Source organism: Crinia signifera, chromosome 4 (assembly GCF_055691185.1).
Source record: "Crinia signifera chromosome 4, ASM5569118v1, whole genome shotgun sequence".
In the NCBI taxonomy this organism is placed as follows: Eukaryota; Metazoa; Chordata; class Amphibia; order Anura; family Myobatrachidae; genus Crinia; species Crinia signifera.
In genome coordinates this window covers 5,804,553-5,831,166 of record NC_139220.1, presented here as the reverse complement: position 1 = coordinate 5,831,166, position 26,614 = coordinate 5,804,553, and the positions used below count along the sequence as shown (strand labels likewise).

The 26,614-nt window shown below is 45.1% G+C and overlaps 1 protein-coding gene across 13 annotated transcripts in view; it reads left to right on the top strand.

Annotated features, from left to right (window-relative positions):
• The window catches only part of LOC146073584 (uncharacterized), a 43,217-nt gene extending 21,655 nt beyond the window's left edge, over positions 1 to 21,562 (top strand). For 8 of the 13 annotated variants that reach the window (XM_083180834.1, XM_083180832.1, XM_083180831.1 and 5 more), the window contains 3 exons: positions 2,346 to 2,444; positions 12,980 to 13,078; positions 18,922 to 21,562. In XM_083180834.1, coding sequence (XP_083036960.1) covers positions 2,346 to 2,444; positions 12,980 to 13,078; positions 18,922 to 20,661 — 1,938 coding nt within the window. In that variant the 3' untranslated portion in view covers positions 20,662 to 21,562. The remainder of the gene's footprint in view (positions 1 to 2,345; positions 2,445 to 12,979; positions 13,079 to 18,921) is intronic. The other 5 variants (XM_083180835.1, XM_083180830.1, XM_083180833.1 and 2 more) reach the window with 5 other exon arrangements.
• Positions 21,563 to 26,614: the final 5,052 nt, after the last annotated feature.

The window sequence follows — 26,614 nt, the reverse complement described above, 5'->3', positions numbered from 1 at the left end:
TCAGACTTTGCTTGTGTTAACCTTAACCAAGGCTCATAGAGTTTCTAAATTGGCTGCTTTGTCTTGTACACCTCTTTTTATCATTTCCCATTCCAATAGGGTGGCTCTAAGAACTAAGCCTTTAGTAGTAGCAGTTTGTTTATTTATAAGGTGCCGCAAAGTGTCCGCAGCGCCGTACATAGAAAACAAAAAACAAATTACAAGGTAACGTATAGGGTGTGTTGATAAAATACAGCATAAATAGGGGTATAGCTGGTAGAACTAAAATCAGCATCAGTTCTGAAGTAGGTGTCAAAATTGTGGAGGAGACTAAAGATGAAGTAGAGGGAGGGAAGAACAGGGCGCTGGTGAGGTAAAGAGGTAGGGTGAGTACGTGAGGAAGGAGGGCCCTACTCATAAGAGTTACAGACTAAAAGGAGGTGGGTGGACGAACGAAAAACAATAGGATAAGTAGGAAATTATGGAGGGGTAGGGTAGGCAGGATAGGAGCAGCAAAAGAGGTTAGGAGGAGGGATAGGCTAGTCGGAGGAAGTAGGTTTTGAGGGAGCGCTTGAAGGAGGTAAGGGAATCAGAAAGCCTGATGGGTGGCGGGAGGTTGTTCCAGTGCAGGGGGGCAGCACGAGAGAAGTCTTGGACACGGGAGTGGGAGGAGGTGATGAGGTGAGAGGTCAGTCGGCGGCGGAGCGAAGAGGACAGGAGGGAGTGTGGATAGAGATCAAGTCTTTGTTTCTCCCAAAGGTTGTCTCCGTGTTTCAGCTTAACTAAGACATTGCGCTTCCAGCCTTTGTGCAGGATACTTGTTCTGCAAGTGCCTGATCTATTGTTCTTGGATGTTTTCCGTGCTTTGAAGATTACACTTAACTTATGGGCCCACATCTGCTGTACAGATTCTTTGTTCATTCCCAATGACTGCCCTAAGTGAGGTTGGATTGCCCCTAAAGAATACTATTTTTTTCTTTTGGATTATATCAGGCATGATTATTTGCCCTTCGATGTTCTGGTCCATCCCCATTGCAGCTCATTCCACTCGTGCTGCGAATGCTTCCTGGGCAGTTCACCATGGTGTCTCTGGAGCAGCTGTGCCAAGCAGCGCCCTGGCAATCTGTGCACATTTTCACATAATTGTAATGCTTTCACACTTTTTGTTGTCAGATTTGCGTGCGAAATTGCCGGCCATTCCCAGTGGTAATGACGCCCAGATGCTTTTGGTTTTTTTTTTTACGCCCTATATAATCTCCCTGTTTTTCTCTTAGTGGTTTTCCTAAACGTAGACTAAGGATCTGTGGGAGATGGGAGGGGCGGAGGGTGAAGGAGTTAGTTTTGTATAAGTGTAATTGCATAACTCAGTAGCCCACACAATCTACTCGTGTGGCATTAATGAGTGTATCCCAGATGAACTCCAAGGAGGATATTTTGGGATGTGTACATTGACATTGGGCATCGACCTTAGCAGATGACTGGTGGCAGCAGCTTCTGCACTAAGGGCCTTATTTTGGTTCATTCTTTCTGACAAAATCCTTCTTAGATGGGCAAAACCATGTGCACTGCAGGTGGGGAAGATGTAACATGTGCAGAGAGAATTAGATTTGGGTGGGGTTTTACTTCAAAGTGAGATCTATATTGCAGTGTAAAAATAAAGCAGTCAGTATTTTCCCTGCACAGAAACAAAATTACTCACCCAAATCTAATTCTCTCTGCACATGTTACATCTGCCACCCCTGCAGTGCACATGGTTTTGTCCATCTAAGAAGGATTTTGTCAGAAAGAATGAACCAAAATAAGGCCCTAATAGTGGTTTCTGATCTTTAAAAAAAAAAAAATTCCATGTTTTTTCTCCTCCGTTCCCAAGAAGCACCCCTTGACGTTGACGGCAGAGTAGACAGGGCACCCCTTGATTTATGTCACACAAGGCAGCACATCTGGAATTATACGGCGAGAACGGCAGGCAGCACCCCAGGAATTCTGATACAGCAGAACTGTCTGGGCACAGCCTGGACTGATACAGCAGTGCAGAGACAGATCAGCACCAGTCCCACCCCATTCCCAGCAGCAGACCAATGCTGGAGTGGCGATGGTGCCATTCAGCGAGCACTTATATAGGATGCAGAGAGAATCCGCCAGTGAGATAATTACATTTTACCTCAATCTGGGATCAGAATCTGGTGGGAAAACCTGACGCGAACTCAGATTCCGACTCGAGTTGAGAAGTTGTGGGGGATCCGGTTCTCAGAACCGGACCTGCTCACCCCTAATTGTTTGAGGTCCAGAAGAGCCAGGTTGAGAGGCGGAGTTACATTATGCATTGTCTATGTGTCCAATACCCCTCACTCCTCATTTCTTTGCAGCAGGGTCCTAGTGCTACACCGCGGAAGAAAAAACGATCATCTGTGCCCAAGCAATGCCCCAGCAAAGTAAACCAACAGCGTGAAGTATCTACAGGACAGGTAAAACTATCCACAGGGGGAGGGTGGTGGCGGGATAACGGTCTTTTGTTTCTAGGGATGATCCTGGTCCAGATGAAAGTCTTTTTACCATCAGACAAGATCCAATCCTTACAGGCCTTGGTCAGGCTTGTTCTGCGTTGCAGACAGGTGTCCGTTCACTTTTGTATCAGGCTCCTGGGGAAGATGGTCTCCACTTTCGAGGCCATACAGTACGGGCGTTTCCACTCTAGCCCGTTTCAGCTGTCGCTTCTCCATCAGTGGTCGGGATCTCACCTTTGATAAAGCTGGCAGGTGCAGCGAAACGTGTTAGTACGTGCCAGCTCCACTCTCCACCATCCGCACCAGGATCGCAGTCCGGACCAGCCTACAGGACATAGTTATCAACAGGGACCCTGCTCAACATCTTAAGGGCCACCCTCAATACCATCTTCCTTCAGACCTTCCATCTCCTTGGTCCATTTGGACCCCCACGTCTCACCGGTGGACCGGTAATTTGTGCCATCTTTGGGCCGACCACCTGGACATTGGACTCTACCATCTATCCATGAGACTGTTACACCAGGAGTGGTAATTATTATCAATACAATTAATACTGTTTGGCTATAATAAGAACGGACTCTCCTTTCAAGTGCTGCTAGTGTGGAAGTGGGACCACATACTATTGTTTTTATGAATTGAAAAAGTCTAATTCCATTTCTCATGTTTTAGCTATTTTTACTAATAAATTTATTGTAAAGATCATCCAATTTCTCAAAGTTTTTAAAGGTACAGCGCTGCTTTCTTCTTTTCTGTTTTTTGTGTACCATTTACAGGACTAACTGACCTGTTCCCAGCAGCTGCTAGGAGACCACTCCTTTCAAGCGCCCTTTGGTACCAACCCCAGGTTGGTTCCGACTCTTTCCTCTCTTTTTTTTGTGGGATCTCACCTTCACCTACAACAGATGGTGACCCTATCCCCTCGAGCTCCTCTGTCCTTACTGTGGTGGCTCAACACCACCAACCTCCAGCAAGGAAAAAGGTTTGGGATTGGACCCTCCTCACCACGGACACCAGCCTCCGGGGTTGGGGAGTGGACACCTTGGAACACCAGTTCCAGGGGTTATGGACAAGACCGTTCCAGAACGTTGATCGAGAGGAGACTCTCCTAAGAGCCGTCTATTACGCCCTTCTCCAGGCAAAACGTCTCCTCAGGGCAAGGCCATCCACATCCAGTCCGACAACTCCATGGCCGTGGCGTACATCAACAAGCAGGGAGGCACCTTCAGTTGCACGGCCATGAAGGAGGTAGGCAGAATCCTGCTTTGGGAGCAGACTCACACTCTAGCCCTGTCGGCCATTTTCATAACCGGAGTAGAAAACTGGGAGGACGATTTTCTCAGTCAGCAGGATGTACATCAGGGAGAATGGTGCTTACACGCTCAGATTTTTCAGAGGTTGACCCATCGGTGGGGCCGTCCTCAGGTGGACCTGATGACGCCCCACACAACTTTCAACTCCCCAGGTACTTCGCTTGGATGTGAGACCCACAAGCAGAAGGGGTGGATGTGCTGGTCACTCCGTGGCCCTTCCAGTTTGTGTACCTCTTTCTGCCGTTCCTGTTGATATCTCGAGTTCTTCAACGCATCCGGAGAGAAGGTGTCACGGCTCTGTTGATAGCACCAGACTGGCCACGTCGGTCTTGGTACACCAATCTGACAGCAATGCTGATAGACGAGCCATGGCCCCTGCCTCTTCAGGATGACCTTCTCAGCCAGGGACCCTTCATCTTCCCAGATTTAAGTTGTCTTCATTTGATGGCGTGGCTGCTGAAAGGTCCTTCCTGAGGCGTGCTGGTATTCCTAGAGCGGTGATACCTACCATGCTCTGTGCAAGGAAAGAAGTCACCTCAGCACGCTATCACCACATTTGGCGTTCCTATGCGGTTTGGTGTGAAAGGCGTGGAGTTTGCACGACCCTGTTTAAAAAGGCGAGACACTTCCTTTTTCTACAGGGAGGATTGAGTTTGGGTCTGAAGGTGCAGGTCTCTCTCCATCTTTTTCCAAAAGAAACTGGCCTTCCTTCCTTCAGTTCCATTCTGACAGAGCGGAACTCCGCACTAGTCTGTCCTTTCTACCTAAGGTAGTATCTCCCCATTAGGAAGTCTGACACTGTCACCTATGACCCATTACGTCGCGTGTGGCCAGCTTTGAAGCAGACTCTTTCTAGGTGGATTCGGCTGACTATTCCTCAGGCCTGTGTCACCTCTTCTCGGACTCCTCCTGATTTACGGTAAGTACAAAATCCCTCTTTTTCGAAAAGGTGTATTTTTGAGGCTTGATGGCTCATAACACCACTCATTTTTTTAAAAGATCATGTAATCAACAATGCGGGTTATCTGTGTTCTATCAAAAGTTATAGCCAGATACCCACACAGTCTAAGTTTTTTATTGGAGGAACTGGCTGGAATTTAGAGACCTCTTCCATGTGTTCTGGGCTTGCCCCAAGATCCATCCACATTGGGAGAGCGTCTTTGTCCACACACAGTAATCCGTGTTAGACTGCAAGTCTCCCCAACAGTCGTACTACTCCATATGTACCCTCTTGAGCGTTCAAATCCAGATTCTAATGTCTTAGGACATATATGTATGTGGCCATGACACCCCCCCCCCCGCCGCAGTCCCCGGCGGTGAGATTGTCGGGCCGGAGGATCAGGTGCATCCCGTACAGCAGGACCCCCGGTCAAGACATCAGAGGGAGCCCCCGGCCTGTAGGCCCAGGGCAGAATCTCTGGTGATACAACCGGCTTGTCTGAGGCCCCCCCCCCCCCCACACAAAAAAAAAGCCACGGTGGAGGCCCCAGGCGAGTAGTGGGTATGGCTCCTGCATTCTGAATTGCAGAAGCAGTGGGGGACCTCGGCCCGGCACAACTGTCCCTCCCTCCCCCTCAACCTTTAAACAGACCAGCACAGTGTTTGTGAAGGCGATGGCTCACATGGTAGACTTACGTAGATGCAACGGCATCAATGTTGTCCTCTATCTGGATGACTTGTTGCTGACCGTGCCTTTGGACACACTCCTTCCTCAACAGCTGAAGCTTATCCTGGATCTTCTCCAGTCTTTCAGATGGCTACCAAATGTTACCAAATCAAAGTTCACCTCTTCCCAACAGATGATGTTCCTGGGTCTCATCTTCGACACCTGTCCACTTCAACTTCACTTCTTCACTGTTGGTCCTGGACTGGTTCCGGGCTGGACAGACAAGTTCTCCATCTTTCTCCTCACACCTGTCTGTTCCTCATGTGGTGTCTTCAGGTTGTTAACCCGCCCAGGAGTCCCTGCTTTTCAATTTGGAATTGGATTATTGTCACCATAGATTTCTTGGCAGTTGGGGTGCTGTGTTTTAACATCAGAATTTTCAGGGTCTTTGTGCCACACTGGAACTATCCCTTCCAATCAACAGTCTGATTTGAAAGCAGGCTCTACCCGTTATCATAGCTCTTTAATCTGACCTCTTAAAGGCCAAAAGCTGCCCATACACGGTCCGTTTAACAGATCCGTTTGGGACTTCTATAGTATACATCGCATCGCATTGCATGCAGTGTGCATGCGATGCGATAACCAGCTAGTACAAAAAGTATGTGCAGCACATACTTTTTGTACCGTACGATGAGATGTGTGGGAGCGCGCATCGCATAGTACAGAACGGATCGTCTATGGGCAGCTACTTATACTACTCTGTAGTTCGGACTATGCTTGTATTAATCTTAGCGATTGCGTTGGCTCATAGTTTCTGAATTGGCTGCTTTGTCTTGTATGCCTCTCTTGACCATTCCAATAGGGTGGTTCCAAGAACTAAGCCTTTGATTTCTCCTAAAGGTTGTCTCCGCATTTTATCTTACCCAACACATTGCGCTTCCAGACTTTCGTGCAGGATACTTGTTCTGCAGTTGCCTGATCTATCATTCATGGACGTTGTCCGTACTTTGAAGATTTACATTACACTTATGGGCCTTCATCCACTGTACAGAATCTTTGGTTCCCATTGGCTTGCCTCTACAGAATACCATTTCTTTTTGGATTATATCTGGCAGGATGATCTTTGTCTAGCCCCATTGCAGATCATTCTACTTCCTGCTTCCTGGGCAGTTCACCATGTTGTCCCTGAGGAGCAGCTGTGCCAAGGTGTGCCCTGGTAATCTGAGCACACTTTAACAAATTTGTAATTCTTCCCCACTTTTATGGTGACAACTGACACCATTGGTTGTCCGATTTGTGTGCGACATTGCTGGCCATACCACCACCCCTGTTAGTTTGCTTTGGGAAATCCCAGTGGTAACGCCCGGATGGATGAAAGCCTCCCTCCCATTTTTCTCTTAGAAGTTTTGCTGAATGTAGACCTGAGGATCTGCCGGAGGTAGGAGGGGCGGGGGGGGTGAAGGAGTTAGTTTTGTGTACGTTTTTATTTGCAAAAACTCCATAGTTATCCAGTGGTATTGATGCAGCATATCCCAGATGAACTCCAAGGAAGAGATTTTCTTCTACGATCCCCATGGCAGCCATAACACTGGGATGTTCCCTTCCCCCATAGAATTAGACAGGATAATTTTTCTCTAGGACCGCCCACCTTGGGGTATAATAGCCTCCTCTTCCTCCTCCTCCATGTCTTTTTTCCTGTCTCCGTTAGAGTTAGGACAGAGTAGGCTGTTATGTTTGTTTTTAAGCAGGGTTACCTCACGCAGCATGGAGCTGAAGGGGTGGCTCCCCGGGGAGAAGAAGTGTCTAACTAGCTTTAGCTATGTTAGTACAATGGTTCCTGCCTGTATACAACGCGAGGATATGTGAATAATGGAAGTCCCACGTGCGAGCGGAGGTACCTGTAGTGAGTATGGCTCAGGACGCCAGCGGGGTTCTTGCGGCATAGAAGAAGCTGTGTGCGCGCTCCACGTGGAGTGGATGCAGACCGGCTGGAAGCCGCGTCTGCACACTCTGGATACATCAGGCAGACGGGGCGGAAGTGTGCGCGCGCGTCACTTCCGCCTGAGACGCCGGGGGACGGGCGGTAAATGCTTCCCCACGGAAACAAGGGGAAGCATATTGGTTCCGCTCGGCCATCCTGAACGGAGGTGAACCAGGGAACCGAGGGTTAAGGCGCCATATTTAAAGACGCAATGGACAGCGTGCTTTACACTGATCTCAGTGCCTGGCTGTCTGACTGCTGTGTGCATAATGGATGAGCCTTCTCCCCAAAAGCCGGATAATGCCCCTCAGAGGTAAGCCCTTGGTTTTTGTGGGCATTAGATGTTTTTATTTGTAGCATGTTACTACAGAATAGTATTTTCTTTTTGTAGTGTGCCTATAGAACAGGATGAGGATGTACCTGCTATTCCTAAGAAAAGAACAGCCAAAAAGAAATTTATACAGACTAATTGCATGTCATGTGACAAGTCTTTTGCATCTGCCCAAAAGAAGTCTCTATGTGGAGAATGTGAGGCCAGACAGGACAGATTGGAGAGAAAAGAGAAGAAGTCAGATGTTCTAAGAGAACTCATGGACTGGATGAAGGAATCCTTTGTATCAAAGCAGGAGTTTGCACAGTCACAAACCCAGAAAAGATCCAGAACCCAGGCAGAATTTAGCCAGGAGGAAGGTTCAGCTGAAGAAATAGAGGGTGATAGAAAGGATTCTACAGATGAAGGCGAAGTAGAAGATGTAAGATCTTTTAACTTGGAGCTAGTGGAGAATGTATTAAAAAACATCTATAAAGCGATGAATTATAAGGAAGAACCAGGCACGTCAGAGACAAAGAACCCCTTATTCGAGGATAGGGAGAAGAAGGGAAGAACGTTCCCGGTTCACAAAATGGTCAGGGAAACCATTTCCAAAGAATGGACGAATATGGATAAAAAACTGACTCTGGGAAATCGTATTGAGAAGATGTACCCATATAAGGATGATGAGTTCCTAGGATGGTGCTCCATCCCGAAGGTAGATGCTGCGGTAGCGGAGCTGACCTCCAAGTCTACCATCCCGGTAGAGGACGCAGCAGCATTCAAGGACTCAATGGATAGGAAAATTGAGAATGGACTTAGAAAGGTTCATACGGCCTCAGCGGGGTCTCTTAAGGCTACGGTGGCAGTCGCATCGGTGTCCAGGGCCCTGAGACTGTGGGCAGCTAACCTACAGACAGACATAGAAGAAAGAATATCTAAACATTATGTACTGAAAAGTTTGGAGGTGATGCAAAAATCCATAGATTACCTGTGCGAGGCCTCTCTGGATTCAGTGGCCTTTGCGGCGAAGACTATGGCGGCAGGGGTAACCGCAAGGAGGGCCCTGTGGCTAAAACCCTGGAGCGCTGACGCGAATTCCAAGAACAAGCTGACTACTCTGCAGTTTGAGGGGAAATTCCTTTTCGGCTCGAACCTGGACACAATGATCCAGAGATTGTCAGGAGGGAAGTCTGTACGTCTCCCGCAGGACAGAAAGAGTCGCTTTCCATACCCCAGCACGACCAAGCAGTCCTATAGGGACTCGAGGAGTTACAGGCCTGGTAGGCCCTACTATCGGAGAGGTGGAGCAAACACTTCGCGGCAAGCTTTCCGTCAGCCCTTTCGAGGACGCTTCCAGCCTGACAGAGGAAGATCATGACTATGCCCAAGAGGCAGTGATAGGGGCCAGACTCCTCCACTTCAGGAGCCAATGGGAGAATACCATATCCGACAGATGGGTACTGAGGATAATCCAGCAAGGTTATCATATCGAGTTTATGGAAATTCCGCAACAGAACAGATTCCTGACGTCCAGGGTACCTATAGAAAAAGAAAAAAGGTCAGCTTTATGCTCCAAGATAAGACAACTACTGAAGCAGGGTGCGATCGAGCTTGTACCCGAGATCTACCACAAGAAGGGATTCTACTCCAACCTATTCTTGGTAGAAAAGAACAGTGGAGGTTTCAGGACGATCCTGGACCTCAGGGATCTGAACTATTTTATCAAGAAAATAAAATTTCGCATGGAGTGTCTATCATCCATAGTGACGGGCATAAGAAAGGACGAGTACTTAGTGTCAATCGACCTCAAAGACGCTTATTACCATATCCCTATTTGCCTGGAACACAGGAGGTTCCTGAGATTTCATGTGGCCGGTCAGCATCTCCAATTCAAGTGCCTTCCGTTTGGGTTAAGAACATCCCCAAGAGTCTTCACCAAAGTCTTGATTACGCTGGTAGCGGAGATGAGAAAGCAGAAGGTCCAGATTTGGCCATACTTGGACGACTTGTTGATAGCTGGGAGCTCAGTAGACGAGGTGAGGCAAAGTTTGAACCTGGTCACAGAGACACTGCAAAGCCACGGATGGGTCATAAACAGAGACAAAAGTCAATTGATACCGACCAGAAATATTCTTTTTTTGGGGGTAAGGATAGATACCAGAAATTATTCTGTAGCCCTATCCCTCGAGAGGTGCAGAAAAATAAGAGAACTAATTCTGGAAGTCCTGCAAGGAAAGAAAATTCCCTTAATAAAAGCGGTACAGTTACTAGGAATGATGGTTTCCTGTATAAAAGTGATTCCGTGGGCTCAGTGGAATTCGAGACAGCTACAGTGGTTCCTTCTGCCCTTGCTAAAAAGAGGGCTAAAAGATCAGCATATGATAAAGTTAGCCAGCCATGTAAAGCAATCTCTGGGATGGTGGATCCAAGATTTGGAAGACAAGACCTCAAGCTTAGAGAACCCACAATTCCTGGTCCTGACGACGGACGCCAGTTTAGTGGGGTGGGGAGGTCACCTCGGAAAGATGTCGGTCCAGGGAACTTGGTCCAAGGAAGAAGCAAAGAACTCTTCCAATCTCAGGGAACTACAGGCAGTCTGGGAAGCTATGTACCAACTAAGACCCAAGATTCGGGACACACATCTAAAAATTATGTCCGACAATGTGACCGTAGTCGCTCATATCAACCATCAAGGCGGGACCAGAAGTCTGAAACTGATGAAGATGTCGGAAGAAATTATGAAGTGGTCGGAGAACAACCTAAGGTCAATCTCTGCAAATTATATTCCAGGCAAGAAAAATGTCATAGCAGACTACCTGAGTCGCAAGACTGTGTTGCCAGGAGAATGGGAGTTGAACAGCGAGGTGTTCCTACAGTTAACAAGGATCTTTGGAACACCAGAAGTGGACCTGATGGCCACCTATTTGAACAGGAAGGTGAGCGAATTCTACGCAAAGTACTATCATCCACAGGCGAAGACGTTAGACACTTTTTCGACCAAGTGGAAATTCAAACTGGGATATCTGTTTCCGCCATTCCCAATGATAACCAAAGTACTGAAAAAGATCAGGGAAGACCAAGTAATAGTGCTAATAATTCTTCCACATTGGCCAAGAAGAGCATGGTTTTCCAATGTCTTAAGGATGGCGATACAAGGACCGTGGCAGCTGCCAAGCAGGCTGGACCTTCTTCATCAGGGGCCGATGCTGCATCCAGAGCCGGCGAGTTTACAACTAGAGGCATGGAAATTGAGCGGCAGATTCTAAAGAGACACAATTTGTCACCCCAAGTGATTGAGATGATGCTGAGAGCCAGGAAGAAGGTCTCATCGGAGGCCTACTATAAAACCTGGTATAAGTTTATCAGTTGGGGGCAGTTCAAAGATGACTGTATGGACATTCCTACTGACCAAGTATTACAATTCTTGTTTGAAGGTTTCCAGATGGGGTTGGCCACAGCGACAATTAAGGCACAGATATCTGCATTAAGTGTGTTGTTGGACAGACCTCTAGCAGAAGAAAGAATCGTTAAGAGGTTCGGCAGGGCGATGAAGAGGATCAGACCGCCGATTAAATCAATTGTGGCCCCCTGGGACCTAAACCTGCTCCTGACGGTGCTAACAACGGATCCTTTTGAACCGATTGAAGATTGCCCGCTAAAATACCTAACTTGGAAAGTGGTATTTCTAGTAGCTGTGACTTCAGCACGACGAGTCAGTGAGCTTCAGGCTCTGTGGATGGAGGAACCATACCTGATAATCTTCCCTAATAGGGTAGTACTACGGACGCATCCAGACTTTGTTCCCAAAGTAGTGTCAGCCTTTCACCTAAACCAGGAAATAACCTTACCTGATTTCTATCCTCAGCCTAAAGGTAGAGAAGAGGAGGCGTGGCACACGTTAGACCTGGTGAGAGGGATAACGGTGTATCTGGAAAGAACGAAACCTTTCAGGTTGACTAAGCACCTGTTTGTGATTCCGGAAGGAATAAAAAAGGGCAAAGCACCTGTGAAGCAGACCATATCTCGGTGGATTAGAGAGACCATCTTATTCGCTTATAAGAAAGAGGGCAAAGCACCACCTTCCATAGTACAGGCACACTCTACCCGGGCAGTGTCTACTTCATGGGCGAATAAGGCGAAGGCGTCAACAGCTGAGATCTGTAAGGCAGCAACATGGTCATCCATTCATACTTTCTCGAACCATTATTCACTCAACGTTTCTACTGCCCACTTTGGGACGCATGTATTGCAAGAAGCCCTTACGGGTAAATGACTATATATATATAAAATAATTCATGCAGTATCTAGCCCTCCCGTGTGTTTACTTGGGTATGTCCCAGTGTTATGGCTGCCATGGGGATCGTAGAAGAAAGAGTCGAATTATACTCACCGATAATTCCTTTTTCTTCCTAGAGATCCCATGGCAGCCACTGGTTTTCCCTCCCTATGTTATGTATTTTTCTCCAGGACATATTTCGGAGACATGAAAAGACATGGAGGAGGAGGAAGAGGAGGCTATTATACCCCAAGGTGGGCGGTCCTAGAGAAAAATTATCCTGTCTAATTCTATGGGGGAAGGGAACATCCCAGTGTTATGGCTGCCATGGGATCTCTAGGAAGAAAAAGGAATTATCGGTGAGTATAATTCGACTCTTTATGGTGCATACACTGACCAAATGCTGACGAAGTTGATAGACTTGCATCGTCAATGCCATGGCTGGTAGCAGCAGCTACCGAAACCCGAGTGAATCCGTGAGTGGGATGATGACATTTTGCCTTGATCTGAAATCAGTCTGGCAGGAAAACCTGAGGCAGATTCAGATCCTGGGTTGGATTGAGAAGTTCAGGGTGATCCGGTTCTCTGAGAAGGGTATGGACGTGGTTTTATTTTTTCTTTTTTCACCCGAATGTTGACAGTCGACTTAAACGCTAAAATGTAGCACCGCGTCCCCCAGCATGGCACGCTACGCTTGCCATGCTTTGGGCACGTTGCCTCGCTACGCTCGGCACACTATTTTGTTCTCCCGCCACGCCCTAGTGGATGGTAGGGCATGAAATACCGCCTGTCGGCTCAAAAAACAGTAAAAAAAACCATGTTTGCCTCAAAGTAATGTCGAACTACCTGCATGTCGAACTACTTGGTGGTGATCCAATGACCGTATCCCTCTGAGAATCGGACCTGCTCACCCCTAATTGTTTGGGGTCCAGAAGACCCAGGTTGGTAGCCTGAGTTACATTATGCATTGTGTATGTGTCCAATACCCCTCACTCCTTATTTCTTTGCAGCAGGGTCCTAGTGATACACAGCGGAAGAGAAAACTGTCACCTGTGCCCAATCAATTCCCCCCAAAAATCCACCAACAGAGCGAAAAATCTACAGGACAGGTAAAACTATCCACAAGAGGTGGTGGCTGGCTCATCGGAACATCACACATGCTTATGCTTACTGATCGTCCTATTACCATGCGAGGGTCCAGAACGAAGTATGACCACATCTATTAATCTCTGATTAACATACAGTATGTGAAGAAAGGGCAGCATTTTTTATTTTTCCCCCCCCCCAAGACACTCAACAGTCGCACGTAAACATACCAACAGCACCCAAATCTCTTATCTATTGTACACACACACGTGGCCAAAATTGTGGAAACCTTTTCACAAAGGTGTATTTTTGAGGTTTGGTGGCTCACAACGCCACTAACTTTTGACGTGATAACATTGAATTATCGGTACTTGTTTCCTAGCATGGCGCCCAGATTTCCTACGTACGGCACCGTAAGGAAATCGCATCGCATGGGCCATTAAAGCGGCATGCGATGCGGTTTTTTTTTTTTGTCATTTTTTTCTATGGCCATTGTACCCCACTATATCGCATGGCATGGCATCACATGTCCCGCAAAATCGATTTTATAGGGTGTGCGATGCCATGACATTAGGTATACAATATGATTTGTATGTCCCAAAAATAGGATTAACGCACCCCCCCACTATCCACGCCACCCGGAAGCGTGGCGAGTGCAGCGGAACGCGTCCTCCGACTTTTCGTTACCCCGCTATCCACGTCGGCGTGGAGTTGATTTTATATAGTTTGGCGAGTGCATGCGGATTACTTTACGTGTATTCCGCATCCCCTCGCTGCGCTCGCCACTCTTCGGGCTCGCTGCGCTCGCCACACTATATAAAATCAACTTCACGCTGACGTGGATAGTGGGGTAATGAAAAAGTCGGAGTACACGTTCCGCTGCACTCGCCACGCTTCGGGGTGGGGGGGGGGTGCGTTTAACCTATTTTTGGAACATAAAATCATATTATTGTATACCTAATGTCATGGCATAGCACCCCTGAAAATAGCATGCGATTTTGCGGGAGGTGCGATGAGATGGGCCTGGGGACATAAGAGCAGTGAATAAATTAACAAAAAAATCGCATCCCATGAGATCACATGCAATTTTGTGGGCGGTACGATGCGATGAGATGGCCTGGGACATAAAAGCAGTGAATAAATTAACAAAAAAAAATCGCATGCCACTAAAATGGCATGCGATGCAATTTTTTTATGCAGAATAGCCCTCTATGCAATTAATGCAGTGGGCGCCATGCTAGGAATAAAGTACCAAATTATCTTTTAATTATATATAATTTTTATCAAGAATGTAATAACAATGCTGGATATCTTGTGTTCTATCAAAAGTTATAGCCAAAAAAATGAAACACAACTTGCTTAGGTTAATATGAAGTTAACCATAATGAGCATGAGTGTTTAGTGAGCCAATCAGGTGTCCTCCCTTGTTTTAGCAATAAGCCCATCGGGTCACAGTAGGATACAGTTATGTGTTGGAGAGGAGGACACTTGTCAGTGTTATGTGATTGCTGTTAGAGTTGGTTTTATAACATAATTAAATTAAAGTGTTAAAGTGTTGTAAAATAGTACTAGTAAGCGAATAAGGCCACAGTTATGGAGAAATGAGGAGACAGATTGGTGGAACCAAAGGTGACATTTCTTCATTTTGGAGAGACATATGGAGAGTAAGTCACTACAGAACCAGACAGTGATGAAGGCAGAATGAAGAGACTGTGCATAGGTAACATAACAAAATCATCTGGGTGTATACAAGGTGATATGGCGCAAACCAATGTGAAGCTGGACTGCAGGGATTTGGTCTAAATGCTAAAATTCCATTCATTTTTTTTTCTGTCAAACAAAGTTTTTGGAAAGATTAAACTAGGCTAAAAGCCATGTTACCTGGAAAGCAGAACAAGGGGACAGTATGATTTGGTCTGACAAGAACAAAATCTCCCTGTCCGGCAGGGATGGCATAAAATACGTAAGGAGAAGATTTACATTATGGGCAGTATTCAATGAGGATAATTCGCCCTGTTTCACGGCGAATTTGTGCTATTTTCGCATTGGAAGGTGATTTTTTTTTGTGGTTAGAAATCAAATCACCCTATTCAACGCGCACTTCTCGCCGTCTTTCTAAGTGATTTTCGCCGTGTGTCACCGTGTAGCAAATCGCCATCTTTTCATGGTGAAGTGGAAAGTGAACTTTTAAAATAAAGTTGTTGTTGTTTTATATTTGGTGCCAAAAAATCAGGAATTTTATTCTGAGGAGGGGCATGCTAATTTTATTCATGTGCTCAAAGCACATGAATATATATTTAATTTTAAATATATATATATTTTTTTACACAGAGCAGCCAGCAGGAAGCCGGGAGCCGAGAGCCGCTCATTAGATATTCATATATTCACTGCACCCAATCATTACATATGCACGATCAGGAGCAGTGCATACCTGGTCCCCTGTTGGCTCTCCCGAGGGGCAGCTTGTGCTGCCGGGGAGCCCACCTCCCCCCCCCACATATGTTCTGGGGCAGGCAGGGAGACTTCCATCTCCCTGCCTGCCACCGTCCTCTGGCTCCCTGCGGTGTCCTCCGCAGGGGTTCACACTCGCCGCCAGGGGCAGCGAGCCCCTGCGATGTTGAATAGGGGGATAGCAGGGGGACAGTGAGGCTCCGGAACACGGCGACATTGCAGCGAATCCTAAACAGGATTCGCTGCACGCTGTGAATGTGTTTATTGAATACTGCCCTATACCGTGAAACACCCAGTTAATGTCATCATATGGGGTTGTATGAATGCCCAAAAACACATAAATGAAATACTTCGACCCAAACTAAATCCTCCCGCACGTGATCTATTCCAAGATAATGAAGCACTGATATTTGAACAGGTTTTAGTTCCACATGTTGCCAATGTGTGAAGAAAAAAAATGGTTTCAAAGTAATCCTATTCCAGTGTTGGAATGGCCTGGGAATAGCTCTTATGCTGTGTACACACGGTATAATCCAGCATGTGACTATATAGTCAAAATCACATTTGGATCGCATGCAGATCGCACAGGCTTTTACCTTTGTGATCACAATGCGCGCTCCCGGGACAGCAGAAATAGAAACCCAGATAGACAGGGGAGCAATGACTATATAGTGCAAATCTGCAGTACATCGTCCATCGCAGGCGTGTCAGGTGGCTTGTCGTGCGTTTCGATCCTGATGCAATCTGATCCAATAGCAAGCCTAATCGACCGTGTGTACGCACCATTAGTCTCACAGTGTGTACACACAATTAGTCTCACAGTGTGCACACACCATAAGAGATGCTTTTCAGGGGATTATAGCACAGTCCGTCACAATCTATGCAGTGTTTCTATATAGTGTTTAGTGCCTGTAGCAATAGACACTATTAGCCTGATTGAAAAATCTATAGAGCCGACTACAGAAATTGCGTACACAGAATCAACCCAATTCATAAAAGCAAGAATTCATTTTTAGTTTGCCATTACAACAGCTGCAGAACTAAAAGACTTGGGGCGGTATTCAATGTGAATACCTGCGAGGTGCAGCAAATCCTTTTTTGGATTCGCTGCACATTCGCCACGTTCCGGAGCCGGCGGGCTCCGGTATTCAACGAGTCAGGGGCAGCGAGCCCCTGACTGGCGAATATGAGCTCCTGCGGCGATTGCCGCAGGGAGCCTGAGGACGGTGCCAGGCAGAGAGATGGTAGTCTCTCTGCCTAGCCCAGACCTTTGTGGGGGGTTAGGTGGGCTCCCCGGGTGCCAGGCAGCACAGGCTGCCCCCCGGGGGTGCCAGCAGGGGAGCGTATATTCACTACACACGATCGTAATGATCGTGCAGTGAATATATGAATATGTAATGAGCGGCTCGGCTCCGGTGCCCCCTGCTGGCTGCTGTGTAAAAAAAATAAAAATATTATTTTTAAAATTAAATATATATTCATGTGCTTACAGCACATGAATAAAAATAGCATGCCCCTCCTCAGAATAAAATTCCTGATTTTTTGACACCAAATGTAAAAAAACAAAACACTTTATTTAAAAAGTTCACATTCAACTTCACCATAAAAAGATAGCGATTGCTACTCGGTGAATCATGGCGAAAAAAACCTTCAAATGTATTCGCCATGTGGTCATTGAATAGGGTGATTCACCGTTTTTGTCAGAAATTCGCCACACAGCACAAATTCGCCATAAAAACCTGGCGAATCAGGCTCATTGAATACCGCCCTTGGTGTTACTCCATGGGAAGGTGTAAGGCTGTATTTTTAAGAACAAAGGTTTTCCAACGAAGTGTATTATCTGACATGGTGATATTGTGTTCTGAGCCAAGAAACCTCAAATACACCTTTTTAAAAAAAAAAAAATTCAAAGATTCTGTCCCTCAAATCCCCTTTAACACAAGTTACCCTTTGAGTGCCAAGTGAATTTTGCAAAATAGGTATGAAAATTAGCAAGCAAACCTTTCTATTCATCATAACGACCTGTAACGTCACCTTATAGAGGGAATTGAATCTTTTTATTACAGTTTTTATTTGAATTTATACAACAAATGTGAGCAACTCTGGCATGTTCAGCGGATATTTTGCTTATCTCACAGATGTTGGCACTCAGCGGGTTACGCAAAGGTCACAACCAGATATCCAGCATTACAGCATAGATTTAGAATATCTAGTGTGTGCCCATCATATGCGCTCCTGCAGCAGCAGGCAGGGAATGTTGCTAGTGATGACTTGCTGCAGAATACTACCAAAATACCCCCCCCCCCCCCCCCCCCCCTTGGGTTCTGCATTTGTCATGTGCCAGGTCCCATTTGTGGTGGTGTGGGCTGGGTACACATTGTTAAGTGTGTGGCAAGATATAGGTTTGGGAGGGGTGTGTCCTAGCGGAACATAGTGTGAACATAAAACTGCACTCCTGGGGGGGGGGGGGGGGGGGGGGGGTTTGCACACCTTTTCATCATTAGAATTAGACTGTTAGGGGGGGGGGGGCGGCACACTACAGTGTGGCTTACTGAATTGGGCGCTAGGGGGAGGCACTACATGGGACTTTATTGGGGGTGCACTACAGTGTCGTTTACTGTATTGGGCACTACAGTGTGGCTTACTCTATTGGGTGCTGGGAGGATGCACTACAGTGTGGAAATGTGAATTAACCCCTTACCGACGCAGCATGTTTTTGCCTTCCTGACAGAGCCCTTTTTTTCAAATCTGACAGGTATCACTTAAGTGGGGATAACTTTTTTTTGCTTTTACTTATCCCAGTTATTTTTAGATTGTTTTCTCGTGACACATTGTACTTTAAATTAGTGGTAAATTTTGGCCGATACAGTTTTTTTTTTTTTTTTGTGAAAAATACCAAAATGTCGTAAAAAAATTGAACATTTTGCTATTTGCAAAATGTAAAATTTTCTGCTTGTGAGACAAATAATCATACCACTCAAAATAGTTAATAACTAACATAGACCATATCTAAACTTTATTATTACATCATTATTTCAACTTTCTTTTATTTTTTTTGGACGCTAGGGGGCAGCAGAGTCTAAATTTTACACATCACACAGTAAACGCTGCTTTTGGCTGTTCACGTTTGAACAGCCAATCGCAGCGATCGCCCATGGCGGGGGGCATCGCTGCCCCCCCTGGGCAATGAGGGAAGATGTCTGCTGTCAGGGACAGCAGACATCGTCCCTCTGTCACCGCGTCTCTAGACGCGGTGACAGTTACAAGTCATGACGTACATTTATGCCAGGTGTCGGGAAGTACTTCCCGACCATGACGTAAATGTACGTCAAATGTCGGGAAGGGGTTAAGGCTTTGCTGTGAGTGTGTTCTTCGTGTTATTACCTTGCTCTTCATGTTTCCATTCTCTTTCTAGACGCTGCACTCTGAATGTGAGAATACACAGAAAGATAAATCTACTCCAAAACTGGTCACTTTACAATTTAAGTGGAATTCCAAATCTGAGGGTTATACCCATATTAATGCCAATCCACATAAAGGAATTATTGGTGCACTGAAGAAATCTAGTACTTTTTCTAAAGAATACAAAGCGTCAAAGCCTCTGATTATTTTTTGTAACCAGCTCAATGCAATAGTTAATCCATCAGCTCCATGTGGAGATCTGGCGGAAGCTGAAACTCTAGTTCTAAATCAACCAAAGCGTACAATGGAAAATCGTAAAGTAGCACTGACTCCGCCTTACAAGAAAGGAAGTGGCGGGGTTTTTTTTAAAGTTAAACAAAAAGGAAGGACCAAGGGGGGAGCTGTAAAGAGAATATTGCATTACATCAAACTAGGTTTTGATGTCAATACACCACTGGCAGTTTTTGGATATAAAGATGAAACTATTGAAGAAGCTCTCAAAAATGATAAGAGATTTAAGGACACAAACTTGCTTTATATTGTAGGAACAGAACTGGATAAATACGAGGGCACAGTGACACTGTCAGAACTCAGTACAGATGATACATACACCATAATTGTGCCTGGCCGTAATGACAATAGTGACATACATACAAATACAGGATCACTTGGAGATCAGTCCAATCTCATCTTCCCCACTGGGTCAGCCAACAATGGCACAGGGCAGTTCACACCTACTGAGGCTTTTAATAAACTGACAGAGACCTTTCAAACTCATTTTAAGGCCTATGTCAAAAAGAGAGGCTTGAAAAAGGCCTGGCGCAGCATCAGAAAGCCTTTCAGTCACCGGGGCCGAGAAACACCTTTAACTGCACACACCTTTACAGTGCTTGCACAACGCCTGGTCAGTGTTGCACAGATTCGGCTTCCAGCAACCAATGAGTATGGAACCTGTTTCTGTATAACTGGAGATATGTTCCTCACCTGTCACCATGTAGTGAAAAGTATTATAACTAAGAATGTACCTTGTAAAGCTCAACTAATATTCAAATTTGAACATTCATATCAAAATCCAAATATTAAAGAATATTTGTGCCCCATTGAATTTTTATCCTATTCTGAGGAGCACGATTATGCGTTCTTTCGTGTTGAATTGCCTTCTTATCCAGAAGGTTTGTTAACCTGTTTAGCTCTTCCACCAGAACATGGCACGGCGAGCGTCATTGGCCACCCAGAAGGTCAGTGCAAACAAATCGGTTTGTGTTCAGTGGTCAATTTCATTCAACGTAGAGAAGTTATTAATGAAACGATTACCTCTGACCCTTCATATATTCATATTTTTAATTTGTACAGCTTTGTGGAAATGCTGGACCCCAGGCTAGTAACTTATGAGACATGCCTCTATCACGGGGCTTCCGGGGCCCCAGTTTTCGATGATCAGGGACATCTTGTGGCAATGCATACAGGAGGGTATCCAGTTGATGCACCAGGTAGAACAAAAAGTGTGATAGAGTTTGGGCGGTCTATGGTGGACATACTTGTATATGGGGCTATTGAGAGTAAAGACATTCGTCTAGAATTTAGAAAGGTTGTTGAGGGCAATCCTTTATTAAAAGACTATATCTACAAGGGCAAACATATAGATTTAATGCAGCCCTCTATTAGGCAACTCATATTGTTATGGGAAGAGGAACAAACCCCCGATTTCAGCAGTACTGATTTACCAGATTCCCCTATGGACACCTCAGTCTAATGAAGCTCAATACTCCAATAGGAGGACACACAAATAAATCACGTTAATTTAATGAGACCTCCTAGCAAAAAAAAATGTGTGCGATCTATTCTCATTGACTATCTAATCTCACTGATTTTAAGTTTTACAGTGATATTTTCTAACCTTTAACCCTAACCAGGCGTTACTGTACACACACTCGCTCCAGATCTACCTTTAGTAAGTAAGTGTGATGATTTACCTGTAAATAAATCTATGGGCCCTGGGTAGAAGTGAAACCACAACGATTAAGGGTAAACCAGGAAAGAATGGACATCGTAATGCTGTAAAATGGCTGCAAGTGGTTTTTAAAATGTACTTTGTAGTCTATTTACTAAGATTAGGATGGAGATAAAGTGGATGCAGCCAAACAATCTGCTCCTGTCATTTTTCAAACCGTCTTTAAAAAAGCAGTTGGGGGCTGATTGGCTGGTACTTTTATCCCTGTCCATGTCTTAGTGAATAGTCCTAATATGGGAGTTCTATTTCAGATGGGATGTCGCTGTGGCAACCAATGCATTAATAAAATTATTATTAGAGGAGTAAGACGCACCCCTGGTAGAGAATTTACTATAACTTAAAACATGCAGAGAATATAATTTTTTAGACTTTCATTTGCTTTTAATATGATTACTGTTTGATTTTGTTCTGTGATATGATTTTCGTTGCTGCTCTTGTTTACAATGTAAAGTAAATCTATAGATTGTAAGCTTGCGAGCAGGGCCCTCCTACCGCTTTGACAGTCTGTAATGACCCAGTTTGTTTTATCACTGTTTCCAATTGTAAAGCACAATGGAATTTGCTGCGCTATATAAGTAACTGATAATAAGAAATAAATGTACTGAATTGTGCTATAAAAATAAAGATTGATGTAAAGCCCTTATTTTGCTGACTTGTGTCGCACCTGATAACATTCTTGGTCATGTAATTCTTAATATCAGCGAGGCTGGGAATCGTTAAATGTTATCTTTATATCGGTGGTGCCTCGGTTCAATGACACTGAACGATATTGGTTTACAATATCCCTCCGTGACGTCACCGGGACCCTTCCTATGTATACAGTCGCTGACAATATTGCCAGATTGAGCTGCATGCACTGACGGCAGAGGGGTCCTTAATGATCCGCCTGAGCGTGCAATGTTAATGATATTGAGGATACCGACTGAACGATGTTTGCGATATATCGGTATTGTGCATATCGTTCACGATATATTGCTCTGTAAGCTTGAAGATTCTACATCCAATCCATGTGTGCACACTCGCCCAATATTTCAGCAGATCTCCTGCAATAATCTGCTGGAAATAAGTTACCTGTGAGGGGAGGGGGGTAACCAGCTGGGAGGTGGAGATATATCAACATCATGGGGTTTTAATGGTTTGAATATTTTGAAATCACCAACACTGTCCGTCCGTCCGTCCGTCCCCCCCCTCCCTCTCCATAACTCCTGAACCAGCATGGCCGACACCTGCCCAGGTCCTGCAGTGTCTTCTTCAGCCTGTAAGCTCTTTTGCATTGCTGCCGCACCACCAGGGCTTCCATCGTCCTCGTCATGAGCTTGCTTGACACCCTCTGGCTAATGTTCGCTGGCATGAAGGGATCATGGGCAATGATTGGGTCACCAGTGTTTTGTTTTTTTTCCTTTAATGACGCAGCTAGAGAATTCTTCACTGCATTTTTTTAAAAGGGAAACACCGCCATTGTACTCGCCAACTACTGCTGAACTCATGCCTGCTGTTATGCCCTCCACTAGCTCTTGTCACCGTGCTCTACCCAGATCCAACCTCAGGATGTGCAGTAGTCATTATGCAACACCATAGTATTGCCCCTTATAACATTATACCACACTGTAGTAGTGCCCCTTATAATGCATTATGCCACACAGTAGTAGTGTCCCTTATAACATTATGCCACACCGTAGTATTGCCCCTTATAACATTATGCCACACCGTAGTAGTGCCCCTTATAATGCATTATGCCACACAGTAGTAGTGCCCCTTATAACATTATGCCACACCGTAGTATTGCCCCTTATAACATTATGCCTCACCGTAGTAGTGCCCCTTATAATGCATTATGCCACACAGTAGTAGTGCCCCTTATAACATTATGCCACACCATAGTATTGCCCCTTATAACATTATGCCACACAGTAGTATTGCCCCTTATAATGCATTATGCCACACAGTAGTAATGCCCCTTATAATGCATTATGTCACACAGTAGTAATGCCCCTTATAACATTATGCCAAACCGTAGTAGTGCCCCTTATAATGCATTATGCCACACAGTAGTAATGCCCCTTATAATGCATTATGCCACACAGTAGTAATGCCCCTTATAATGCATTATGCCACACAGTAGTAATGCCCCTTATAACATTATGCCACACCGTAGTAGTGCCCCTTATAATGCATTATGTCACATAGTAGTAATGTACCTTATAACATTATGCCACACAGTAGTAATGTCCCTTATAATACATTATGCCACACCGTAGTATTGCCCCTTATAATGCATTATGCCACACAGTAGTAGTGCCCCTTATAATGCATTATGCCACACAGTAGTAATGCCCCTTATAACATTATGCCACACAGTAGTAATGCCCCTTATAACATTATGCCACACCGTAGTAGTGCCCCTTATAATGCATTATGCCACACAGTAGTAGTGCCCCTTATAATGCATTATGCCACACAGTAGTAATGCCCCTTATAATGCATTATGCCACACAGTAGTAGTGCCCCTTATAATGCATTATGCCACACAGTAGTAATGCCCCTTATAACATTATGCCACACCGTAGTATTGCCCCTTATAATGCATTATGCCACAAAGTAGTAGTGCCCCTTATAACATTATGCCACACAGTAGTAGTGCCCCTTATAGTGCATTATGCCACACAGTAGTAGTGCCCCTTATAATTCATTATGCCACACAGTAGTATTGCCCCTTATAATGCATTATGCCACACAGTAGTAATGCCCCTTATAACATTATGCCACACAGTAGTAGTGCCCCTTATAGTGCATTATGCCACACAGTAGTAATGCCCCTTATAGTGCATTATGCCACACAGTAGCAGTGCCCCTTATAACATTATGCCACACCGTAGTAGTGCCCCTTATAATGCACTATGCCACACAGTAGTAGTGCCCCTTATAATGCATTATGCCACACAGTAGTAGTGCCCCTTATAATGCATTATGCCACACAGTAGTAATGCCCCTTATAACATTATGCCACATAGTAGTAATGCCCCTTATAACATTATGCCACACCGTAGTAATGCCCCTTATAATGCATTATGCCACACAGTATTAATGCCCCTTATAATGCATTATGCCACACCGTAGTAATACCCCTTATAATGCATTATGCCACACAGTAGTAGTGCCCCTTATAACAATATGCCACACCGTAGCAGTGCCCCTAATAATGCATTATGCCACATAGTAGTAATGCTCCTTGGTCTGTACTGATTCTGCAGTGGAAGCTCTTGGGGGTATGGGTGTGTTTGTTTGTCTATATATAATATAACCAGTGATTGTGCTCAGCAAAAATATGTGGGTCTCATTGACACCCTCACGCTAAAACAAAATAAAAAATTGGGATACAATATTGGTTGGTGATTGGTACATCAGTATATTATCCCATGACTGAGCTCCTCTGTATTACACTGATTTACCTCAGACTGTACCTGTATAATACGGAGGAGCTGAGTCACGGTGTAATACACTGATTTACCTCAGACTGTACCTGTATAATACAGAGGAGCTCAGTCATGGGGTAATACACTGATTTACCTCAGACTGTACCTGTATAATACGGAGGAGCTGAGTCACGGGGTAATACACTGATTTACCTCAGACTGTACCTGTATAATACGGAGGAGCTGAGTCACGGGGTAATACACTGATTTACCTCAGACTGTACCTGTATAATACAGAGGAGCTCAGTCATGGGGTAATACACTGATTTACCTCAGACTATACCTGTATAATACGGAGATCAGTCATGGGGTAATACACTGATTTACCTCAGACTATACCTGTATAATACAGAGGAGCTCAGTCATGGGGTAATATACTGATTTACCTCAGACTATACCTGTATAATATAGAGGAGCTCAGTCATGGGGTAATACACTGATTTACCTCAGACTACCTGTATAATACGGAGGAGCTCAGTCACGGGGTAATACACTGATTTACCTCAGACTATACCTGTATAATACAGAGGAGCTCAGTCACGGGGTAATACACTGATTTACCTCAGACTATACCTGTATATTACAGAGGAGCTCAGTCACGGGGTAATACACTGATTTACCTCAGACTATACCTGTATAATACAGAGGAGCTCAGTCACGGGGTGATACACTGATTTACCTCAGACTGTACCTGTATAATACAGAGGAGCTCAGTCATGGGATAATACACCGATTTACCTCAGACTATACCTGTATATTACAGAGGAGCTCAGTCACGGGGTAATACACTGATTTACCTCAGACTATACCTGTATAATACAGAGGAGCTCAGTCACGGGGTGATACACTGATTTACCTCAGACTGTACCTGTATAATACAGAGGAGCTCAGTCATGGGATAATACACCGATTTACCTCAGACTATACCTGTATAATATGGAGGAGATCAGTCATGGGGTAATACACTGATTTACCTCAGACTACACCTGTATAATACAGAGGAGCTGAGTCATGGGGTAATACACTGATTTACCTCAGACTATACCTGTATAATACAGAGGAGCTCAGTCACGGGGTAATACACTGATTTACCTCAGACTACACCTGTATAATACAGAGGAGCTGAGTCATGGGGTAATACACTGATTTACCTCAGACTATACCTGTATAATACAGAGGAGCTCAGTCACGGGGTAATACACTGATTTACCTCAGACTACACCTGTATAATGATCCTCCTGCGAGCTTCAACAATACAAAAAGGGGATGAAAAAGGACGTTCCTATCTTACAAGGAGCGCTCCTCTTCTCCGATTTCAGGAAGATAAGTGTAAAATCACCACAGTGTATCCTTAGTCGTAAATGGGATAGTGGATAACCTTCTACCACACTTCAGGGGTGAGGGGGAGGTACCATACGTCCCTTGTGAGGGATAGGTGTCTCCTCTTCTCCGAGCGATAATATATTTCACCAAATGTCAGGTCACATCAGAAACCTTTTATCCTCTTCACATGTATCCATATGCCAATAAACCATATAGGGACAGAATAGAACCAAAATATGGTGTAATACAATTTCATTTATTGGTCACAAACATACAGATAGGGGACAATGATAAAAAGGTGTTTCTAAGGTCAGGTGTAAAGTAAACCAAATATAGGGATTCAAGCTATTACCAGAAAGGGTGGAGAACTTGGTGGCACAAAGTTCTCAAACGAGCATCAGAGGTAAAAAAGTCCCGGAAACTTTTCTCTCTAGACGAGTGTACACCACAAGGTCCTGGTAACGCGATCCTCAGATGGGTAAGTGACAGCTGGGTCCTACGCGTTTCAACCGCCTTCTGCGGTCTTTGTCAAGGATAAAGTTCCAGGCTGTCAGTTCCTGTTTAAAAAGGGTAAGTGTCCAATTAGAGATCCCGCGCTACGTCGCGTCAATCCGAGTTTCCGGTGTGTTACACCGGAAGTTGTCATCCGACAGTCTGCCCCACTTCCGTCCGTCTCATCTGGTGTATCGGACGCCACACTTCCGGTTTCGTATATGCACGCTCCGGAATAGTAGCCGCATTCAGATGTAAAATTCTCCTTCCATGTTCTGATAGGTCTCTGGGGGGGAGCCACGGGAGGAGATTGTGTCAAGATGAGATGCATAACGTTGATGTCTAAAGTGCGGATAGTGCGGATGGTTTCTCAATTCCATTATCATATATGGAGTAAAAAAAGAGGA